At 41.5% G+C, this 10,042-nt stretch overlaps 1 protein-coding gene across 1 annotated transcript in view; it reads left to right on the forward strand.

Annotated features, from left to right (window-relative positions):
* MYO5A (myosin VA) overlaps nt 1-10,042 on the forward strand; it is a 106,356-nt gene that overhangs the window by 11,522 nt on the left and 84,792 nt on the right. The window contains exons 2-3 of the mRNA XM_063345801.1: nt 6,828-6,938; nt 8,407-8,578. Of these exons, the coding sequence (XP_063201871.1) occupies nt 6,828-6,938; nt 8,407-8,578 (283 nt within the window). The remainder of the gene's footprint in view (nt 1-6,827; nt 6,939-8,406; nt 8,579-10,042) is intronic.

Below are 10,042 nucleotides of genomic sequence, written 5' to 3' on the forward strand. Positions count from 1 at the left end.
AAGAGTATATAAGAAACATGAGGGTCTTGACTGAATTTATACCAGTGGCCGGGAAATAATACTTATTTTCAACATTTAGTTAATTGTGCTGTGAAGTCTGTGTTAACGACTTGCATCATCTTAGCGTTAAAATCTTGCAACCACTTGTTCCATTTCGCCTCGTAGTGTTTGTTTTCTTGGATCTTCAGTTCAGGCATCCATGAAGTTAATCGTGACACGTTGAATGTTTTTTTGTGTATTCCGTAAGTATTGCCTTCTTTTTTTTAATTTTTAAATTGGAGGATTTTTGTAATAAACCCACAGTACTCCCTGGAAGCACCCAAGCATGAAATCGTGCATCCTTTTCCTAATACTCTTTCTTCAACGCAACGTGTCTCATTAGCTTAATATTCAGGGGTTGGCTGTAGTTGTTTCATTTGCCCTTAAATTTCTTGTGGCCACTCTTCCTCAACTCTTGTAACATGTTTTTCAGGTTGGATGTATTAGGTGTTTCGAGGCAGACTTATAATTAACTTATTTTTGAAATCCCTAGCATATGATTCCGTTCAGTATGGCCTTCGTTTTGGTGGTAGGGGTGGGAACGCCGTGCCGTGTGTGCCTCTCTGTGGGTATGACCCTGAATGAAGTTTGACGTGAGTTGGGGTATTTTCCCGTCACTCGTCCCGGGGCAGGCGTCCCACTTCTGCTCGCCGTTTTCGCTGATCTTGTTGTGGTTATTCAGCTGGTTTTGTGTCTCAGTTGATAATACAGCCTTAATTGAGCCCTGCCAGAAGCATCATGTGGGCAAATTCACAGCGTACCCAAGCGGGGCTGCATGGGACTCCCCACCGGTGTTGGTGGCTTCCAGCGGCGGGTGCTACTGGCATCACGGCGTACAAGCCACCGTGGCCGAGGAGGGAGAAGAGCCTGTGAAAGGGGGTCTGCGAAAAACACCAGGAGCTGGCAAATGCCCTTCCCGCGCCCAGCATCTTGCGGGGGTGAATGGGCAACGTTGTGATAACTGGAGTATTGTCTGGGTCAGCAGTGACTGAGCATAAACCAGCTCTGTCCCCCTCTGCACCGCGTTTTGGAGAGAAGGTCAAGTACAATCAACATAGAATCCACAGAATGGTTCGGGTTGGAAGGGCCCTTAAAGCTCATCTAGTTCCAGCCCCCCTGCCCTGGGCAGGGACACCTCCCACTAGAGATGTTATGTTTGTACATAAAATGTAGAAAGCTGTGTTTTTGAAGATGAAGAAAATTCATGACTTTTAAAATACTCAAATACTTTCATGTGTTTTAACTCCTTAAAAATGTTTCTTCTAAAAATCGTATCAACGACAACCTGGGATCGTAACTGTTCTTTGATACATTTGGTAGTTTAAAGTGAAACACTTGAGTTTTCTGGCCTTGGTGTCAGGCCCAGCGTGTAGATTTGCAGGGTGATCATTTTCTCTGAATTTCAGGGGGAAGGCCGCTAATAATCGTAATATTTAAAGAACTAAAAAAAATTACATTTCTGTTTGCTGATCAAATTTGCCTATAGTAGCATGTATATATATCCTATGTCTGGGACTTAGCTTTTTTTGCATCCCTTTGAAGTAAGGTGAAGTTTCAGGTGAAGGTAAGTCAACGGACATTTTCCCGGCGGCCGAAGATAGTTGTAAGTCGTGCTGCAGTGATTCTTTGTGGGATGCTGATAGTTTTTGATTGTACCTTGTACAATCAAGGCGTGTTTGGCAAGCAAGCTACAAGCTGGTTTTGGTGTTACTAGCGCCAGGCTCTAAATACAAACAATGCCTTATAAAAATGCTTAGAAGAAAGAAAAAAAAAAAAAAAAACAACAAAAAAACCAACCCCAGACTTTGATACCCTTAGGATTCAAATGTAGTGGATATTTATATAGTAGATGAAATAACTCAAGTGCAACAGATTTTTTTTCATTGTGCTGCCATTGAAGTAGTTCCCGTGTGTGTGGAGAAGGATGCGGTGCCTTACGTGCCGAACCTTGGGTGTTTCAGGCACTGTGACCCAAATGTGCAAACCTGGTGGTGTCGAAAGCTCGTCGTGGTGGTGGCCGAGGGTGAGCTTGAAGCCCTGGTGGCCGCTGTCCCCGTGTGGGAGCCCCACGTGCCGCCGGTTGGGAAATTCCCGCTGGTCAGAGCGTTACGTGGTAACGTGGGACTATTGATCTTCCTATTAGGTAAACTAACTAGGTGAGATTATTTGTCAGATAAAACACTAGTACAAATTGTCACATACATTTTTCTCCACTATGTGTCATGATATAAATGTCTTTTTGAATTAATACTTCCTAAATATCAGGCCTTAAATTGTACCAGAGGTATATAAATGGCTGTTGCTGAGCAACAAGACAGAAAATAACACTCCATGCCTGAAGAATGCTGCTGACTTTTAAGAAAATTGATAATTTTTCTTTTGATTCTCTTGCAAAATTAATGATGCCGTTTCCCTCAGGTCGTAGGAAAAATTTAGATGAGTCGGTCAGAGGTTTTGTTCCAGCCTGCTTATCATGGAAATGCTCTACTTTCCTCTCCCTCCTGGTTATTCGGGCATTTTTATGAAAGGAAAGTCAAATCTTGTCTTTCTTTTCAAGCTGCAAGCAGCAGCCGCCCTTGGTTAATAGAAACGCGGTGCTTCCTTGGGACCGCCCGCGTGGGGCAGGACAGACGGCAGAAATTTTAGGAAGAAATGGGACCTGCTCTGTCGTCCTCTGTGGGCGACCAGGATCTCTTTGTAGGGGGTCCGGGTTGGTCAAGTTAAGGCTTGTGTTCGACCTGTTACTCACCCAGCCGTGCGTCTGCTTATATTGTTAATATAAAAGGTGAACTTTTCTGTTCTAAGTGTTTCTAGGCTCAGTATTACCAGCCACGGTGGTGGCACCGTGAACCAAGTATAAGGGAAAACATAAAGGTGAAAGGAAATTAATCTAATAGCACCAAATGGTCTTTTCAGAGCAACCCCAAGTGAGGAAATGCCGCAGCTCAGGAAATCCTTTTCTAATAAGTTTGCATTTTGCATAGATAAGTCCAACACTTTGCAGCGTGAACTTTTACAACTCTGTGCTCTGTTTTGCAGTTACGCCTCGCTGCCACAGAGACTTTTCTTTTTAGTGCAGGCAGCTCTCTCCAGGTGGCCGTGTTCAGCTACCAACATTGAATGCTTTTGGTCAAATTTAGCTTTGACTTTCACCACGTGTTGCTGTTGCATCGGCTCCTCCGGCCAGCGCTGCCAACATTAATGGGATCTCTTTGATCCAGACACTAATGAGCTGCTTTATTCCTACCTCAAAATGAGGTCACCCTTGAAGGAGAGAGGGGCAGCCCCTTTTAAGTTTTTCATGGTTAATACCCGGAAGAGCGTGTTTTTTGAGGCTGTCTGTAAGTAAATAAATAGATGATCTCTGCTGAAGCGAACATCATACAAGTTCACTCATATGGGTAGACCATGCTGAGAAACTAGGGACGGGTTTTTATGAGTTGAAATTTTCTTTTTTTTCCTTTTCTGTTTTGGATGTAGATTATTTCATGAGCTCGTTCAGCTCTTACCAGAGAGCTGCTAAGCTGGGGAGATAGCTCTGTCTCCTTCTGCAGTCGTCGTGATTGTGCAACGGGAGGGGAAAAGAGTGTGAGTGCTGAAGCGACTGCTGAGCCGCTTGCGTGGCTAATTCCATTCTCTCAGCAATGTCAGTTAGTCCTTCAAGAGGTTAATATCTCAGAAGAGAGACTTTGTGAGTCATATGGTCTCATTTGATAGATAATTATTATAGTCTGCTGATTTCTTCATGTGATCTGAGATCAAATCATGTGGTATGGGAGAATACTGCAATTTCCTATTATATTTTCTTATTATATAAAATTGTGGTAACGCAGCAAGCTTTCTGACCTGCCGGTGAAAAATGAAAACTCTTCCCTGTGTTTTTTTTCTGCTGTGAACTCTTTTGGAGTCACTACATGGAGATCGCTAAGCCATTGCCTTTCAGCAGCCCAGCTCGTCCTTCCTTGAACCAAGTACGGTGATTCCAGACTTCCATGTGATTTTGGAGGTGGTGGCGTTGTTTTACGTCAGTCTGCTGAGGCTGGAAGAAAGTCTAGGCAAGAAGCTGAGTTTCGAAATCTCCCTGTGAATACGCATTTATTTATTTGTTTTCCTTCTGAATTCAAGAGTATCTCATCTGAAAAAAAAAAAAATCATTCTGGTTTTGGTTTTGTTTTTTTTTTAACTGGTTTAGAGTGAGGGCTGGTCCTGTGAACGCTGGGCTGGAGACGGCTGGCTGCTGGTGTGGCTTTGGGGTGGGCAGGGAGGACCACGTGCTGCGTGTCCTCCTCGTGCCTCTTCCAGCCCTACGTCTCCCAGGAGGGTAGGAAAAGCCATCGGTGGTGAGCCAGAAATGAACCTGCGCAGCGGTATCACCTGGATAGCAAAGCTAAGTTTGTTAGGGCCCAATTAATACTGAAAAGTGCAAGTGACGCTATCAGTAGGCCTGGGTTATCATGAAGGGGGGTAACAATGTTTACGTAAAATTTCATGCACTGCCTTTCCCTAAGTAAATCATACTGTTATCTCCCCTATCAGCAGTTTTGTTCTGGTGGTTCAAAATTTACATTGAACTATTGCAGAGAGTAATGTATTCATTGATCATAATCAGGCGTGGTTTCATTAGAAGTTCATTTGTTTCTTGCCATAATTTTTATGCTCATTTCAGTGCACTTTTAGGCTAGAATTTCCTTCCCTGTGTAGAAGGCTGACTCGCAAATCAGTGTCTCTAGAAGTTTATCGTGCTTTAGTCTTATTTTAATGTGGTCTTAAACTTGAATTTATATAATAGTAAATAAAGAGGGGTGAACAGTAGACACACCAGAGTAAGATATTTCCCGAGAGAGGCCCTTGGTCCTGTTTCTACCCGTGGTGGCGCGTTGTTTTCTGCTTGTTGGGTCCCACTAAAGGCTGGGCAGCAATGGGATTTGAACATCCACTGCTTATGTAAAAGGTAGAACGAAAACCTGATTTTCTAAATCACTCTGCTTAAATTAACGAGGCGAGAATGCTCTGAAATGATTCAATGCTTATTATTAGGAGCATCTCTCCCCTTCCTCCCACCTGGTCTTTTTACCAGGTGTTTTCTTTGGCAGGGATTTCAGGCTAGGCAGTGATGCTAGGGATGAAAAGCTGCAGCTTGGTGCTCACAGGATGACTTTAATGTCTGTAGGGTTGTGTCATGTGGAAGGTTCAGCTGTCTGTCGTAACCCAGTTTCTATGGTGATCTGTTCTCTGTTTTTTCCTTCCCTTCTCCAGACAGCAGAAAATGTACGGTTTCAGCTGAATAAATGAAAGGTGCCCATTTCACGCTGGCATAGATCATGTAGTTAGAAACTGCGACGCAGCATTCGCTGCCTGAAGTTAACAGTATTTGCGTCTCACAAGGCTGCTGCCTTTTTTGCATCAGGAAACTTTTCTTTGTGTAGCCTAGAGGAGACCAGCCTGCTAACCGGTTTTGCTAGGCAGGCTTTAAATGCTTTCCTCATTCGTATTACATTTACTTTGCTTTCTGTTAATTCCTGTGACGAGAGGGAAGCAATATCCCATCCGAAATGCTGAGGGTGGGAAACTGCGGCTATTGCTGACGGGGGGAGAAAGCCCTGGGCAAAGTGTGGTGCGTATTTGGTCTTCAGCTGTGTCTGACACTGCAGCATCTTTGTGTTAAACTAAAAAACTTCCCTGCTTTCTCGCGGGATTTTTATTTTTTTATTTTATTTTATTTTTAAATAAAAGCGAGTTCTGTGAACAGGTGCAACGGGGTAAGTTTGGATATATGTGTGTTGATGAAGTTTTACAGGGAATCCTTTGTTTAAAAAACCACGTGGAAAAGAAAGAAGACGTTGCTCCCGAGCGCGCTGCGTGCCGCTCATAGTGGTGTGGGGTGATCTCAGTGCTCTCTAGGTATTGCAAGGGCATCGGTTCGGAAGCCTTAATATATTAAAAATGTCACAGCCTTTTCCTTGTGTTACTCAAGAGTGGTTTTCATATGTACATATTTGCATGTACATGCAACTGTATAAGTAACTAGATGGTTTCCATACGCGTTTACTTGATTCTTGAATATGAGATAACCATTATATCTTCACTCATTTAAAAATATGAATATTCTTTCTGGTTTTTAAAACAAGTCATGTGTTTGTTCTGGGTTACTTTTATGACTAAAGTTTGTGTGAAAATGCTCATTAATTGGAAGGCTGGTTTGGGTTTTTCTTTCTATTATTTGGAGGCCTTTTCAGTTTTTTTCTTTCGGCATTCTGGAGATAATCCATTTTAAACTTGCCCTATTTGCCACTACAAAGGAAAGAGCTTTTAATACTTGAGATCAGATAGCTTTGCCTGAATTAACACAGATGTGCCCAAGTGTTCTCTTAGGGGAAAAAAAGCTACGTAATGTTATATTGCAAATGCGTTTAGAATCTGCTCAGAAGAGTTTCTCCAAGTAGCTTTTTGACAGCCAAGTTTTTGATCTCTCTGAAAACACAATATTTTTTTTCTTTGTAGGTTTTCAGCATTGAATGTGTACCCTGGAACATTATTTTGCGTGGGAAATGCCCTTTTCTTTCTGTGTCGGCAGTAAAATTAAGCTTGTGTAGCCTTTTATCAATAGATAGAAGAACTTATTCACCTCAGATGTACTAATTAACTTGTCTCTTGCTTAAGGTTTTGGCTGTTAAATGTGTATTTAAAAAAAGAAAAAAAAGGTTGTTTTTGGTGTCATGTGTATTGATGGTTTAACTCTATTGCAACAAAAAGTCACTGATCATCTGCCGTTGTTCATTGTATTGCAGTATGCCAGGGTTTGGATCCCTGATCCAGAGGAGGTCTGGAAGTCGGCAGAACTTCTCAAAGATTATAAACCTGGGGATAAAGTCCTCCAGCTTCGACTTGAAGAGGGCAAGGTAGGTCTACGTATCGTCCATAAGCTGATTGTTCTTGCTCTCGAGCGGAGATGCATGTATCTTACACAGGAAGCTATATTGTCAAAATAGATCCGTATTTATGTATGTGCAATTATTCTTGTCCACCCACTTTGAGTAGTATTTTTTTGTGTGACAAATTATACTGTTTATTAACAAAAATCCATTTTGCCTAATTTTTAAAAATAAAACAGGCAGCTTTTATCCAACTGCCTGTTACACTCAGTTGCATCATCTTTTTCTACTTATGCCGTTAAAGCTACAACCCTGGTTTGATATTCCAGTGAGAACAGTGTTGCAGAGAAAGAATTGTGACTTTTAAGTTGAGCACAACCCTCAGAAGGTTAATACAGATAAAAAGGGGCAAGGATTGAAAGCATTATGAAAATGATGCTGTATACGGTGTAGAGAAATGATGAAGTGTCTACGAAAAGCTCACATCCTTCTAGTGAAGGCCTGCCCTTTTTTTTCATGCCATTTAAATGGTTATTTAATTTTAATATATAATGATGGTGATCCCCAAGATCTTCTCATGGAAAATAAAGACCTACTGCAGTTGGTCAAATATTTATTTTTAATTTCTTTTCTTCTTACCAGTGGCCATCTTAGATCCTACTTTCATGTAGAGATCTACATAGCCATGAAGTAAAAAGAACAGGTTATATATATAGAATAGCTTCTAAATAAAAATTTTTACTTGAATGCATTTCAGTCTTTGACTCACTCACATTTCTTATATGGCAAGCTGAGAACAACCTTTCTGATGGGACAAGATTAATCCCTCCCCCATATTCCATGCTGTGTGGGGACGCTGCATGGTTGAGTACCTCATGTAGCAGAATGGGGGTGTTTGCCAATTAAGTCGCGTTGTGTGGGGACAAGAAAATACCTGGTAAATGAAGTAATTTTAGACCTAGAGGCAGATGCAATTAAAACGTTTTCATTAGAGATTAATTTATATTTGCAAAAATTTTAAGTAGTATTTTTTTTTCTTCAGTTTGTGTGTTCTTCATGGCGTTCTGCCAGTGTTCTTGTGTCGTATTACTGGGTATGAAGCTGGCTACAGACTGATGGGGATCTGCTTCCTCTGGCTGCTCCGCTCAAGAGGAAAATAATATGAATAATATGAAAAACTAGCTAGATTTAGGATATAACATATCTTGTTTTATTTAACAAAAAGATTTAGGAGTGAAAGAAAGGAATTTGCTTAAGTAATAGTTTAAAAAGATGATGTCTCTTTATGGTTGCCTGTCACGTATAGAAAACCCTTCTGGGAAATTTTAAATGACGTTTTTGGAGAAAGAACTGTCCCCTCAAATCACCAGAAAAGTTAAATCTTGCATCATGCTTTGTGACTGGGGCGTGATTTGCTGGGAAGAACGGTTGGAGGGACTGCATGAGGAAACCTGCGCACCCGCTCTTTCAGCGTGCGTTTCCCTTTGATTTGCAGGACCTAGAATATTGCCTGGATCCGAAGACCAAGGAACTCCCGCCCTTGCGAAACCCTGACATACTTGTTGGTGAAAATGACCTCACAGCACTCAGTTATCTCCATGAACCGGCTGTTTTACACAACCTCAAAGTTCGATTTATAGACTCTAAACTAATCTATACCTATTGTGGCAAGTACTGTCTTTTCATACCATAATCTTTGCGTAAAATGCTACAGACAGCAAAAGGAAAGCTGATTATTGATAGGCGTGCTTTTAACTTAAAGTCATTTAATGATGGGACATGTTGGGCTGTTCTTAGGAAAGTCCCTGTGTTTGCGGTCATTAAATGCATCAGATAGACTTGAAAGTGTCAAAGTTCAGAGAAAATTGACTTTGCTTTGTATCCCTCTAGCTTCCCAGTGGACTCTGTTTATAAAATGTGTATTCAGCAATTTTAGTGTGCTGGGATTTTTATGTGTTTTATGGGATTCCTGGCTGGTTGGTGTTCCCCTTGGGCTTGTGTAGATAGGCACGGGCTGGTGGAGAGCTTTACGTGGGGCAGATGCCCGTACAGTTTGGTGGATTGATGCCTACCTCTCCATCGAGGTAGGCCCCTCTATCCTTGGGATATACCGGTTTATTTTCTTTTTCATGTTTTCCAGTTAGTGCCACTACAGGACTGAATCCGTAACAGTGTGTGAGCCAGCGCTTGCCCGTTCACAATTATGAACAATCTTGGTTTTAAAAATGCCACTGAACTCCCAGTAGAGGTTACTCAAAGTTGTAACTGCATGTGATATTTTCAGATGGCCAGAATGGGGGAAGTCACTTTAATGATCACTTCATCATAGGTTCAAAATTGCAGCCGAGATTTAAAGAAACATTGTGAGAGAGTTCAGGCTTAAAATTGAGATTTCATGCTTCTGGGCTTTTTTCCTGTATGTGCGTGTGTTCCTTTTAAATCTCAGTGTTTAGTCAAAATACATTGCTAACTTTTAATACAGCCTTTCAATATAAAAACTTTATTATTTTTTCAAATATTGAAATATGTACTTTGGATATTGTGTTAGTGCATAAGAAATGGTTTAAGTCATTGGTGGATTTTTTACATTTTAAGCTGAGTAAAACAAAACATAATACGATGACGTGATTGCTGGAAACCAGATATTGAAAATTTCCTTCTTGTAATTGTTTGATTAAGGCAAAGACACGTTCTTCCAGTAGGTGTAGCCAAATTGTCTTTGCATATTCATTGTAGCTCAGTTTATGCCAAACAGAAAACATGCCCCATGATTTCTTAAATATGCAATTTAACTTTGTCTTTAATCAGACTTCTGTAGGATGGTCCCAGTTTTGGGTATCGCATGCCGGAGTATATTGAGCCTTCTTGATGTCGTCATATATTAGACTTGCTGTTTATAATTTCATTGTATTTCGCGCTACTTTGCCAACTGTGGTGTAGGGAAGTCATGCTGCAAGGTGGCCCTTGGCAGATACTGGCTGCAGGTGTCTGAAGCAGGAGTTTGTGTTTGGCAGCTGAAGGCCTTGTCCTGTCCTGGCCTGCACATGGAGTACGCCAAGGGTCAGATTTTCCCTCTCCTGGTCCCTGCTGCAGCTCCACTCATGGTGATGGATACGGAGAGCTAAGGCGGG

The sequence above is a fragment of the Chroicocephalus ridibundus genome, chromosome 9 (assembly GCF_963924245.1).
Source record: "Chroicocephalus ridibundus chromosome 9, bChrRid1.1, whole genome shotgun sequence".
NCBI classification, from domain to species: domain Eukaryota; kingdom Metazoa; phylum Chordata; class Aves; order Charadriiformes; family Laridae; genus Chroicocephalus; species Chroicocephalus ridibundus.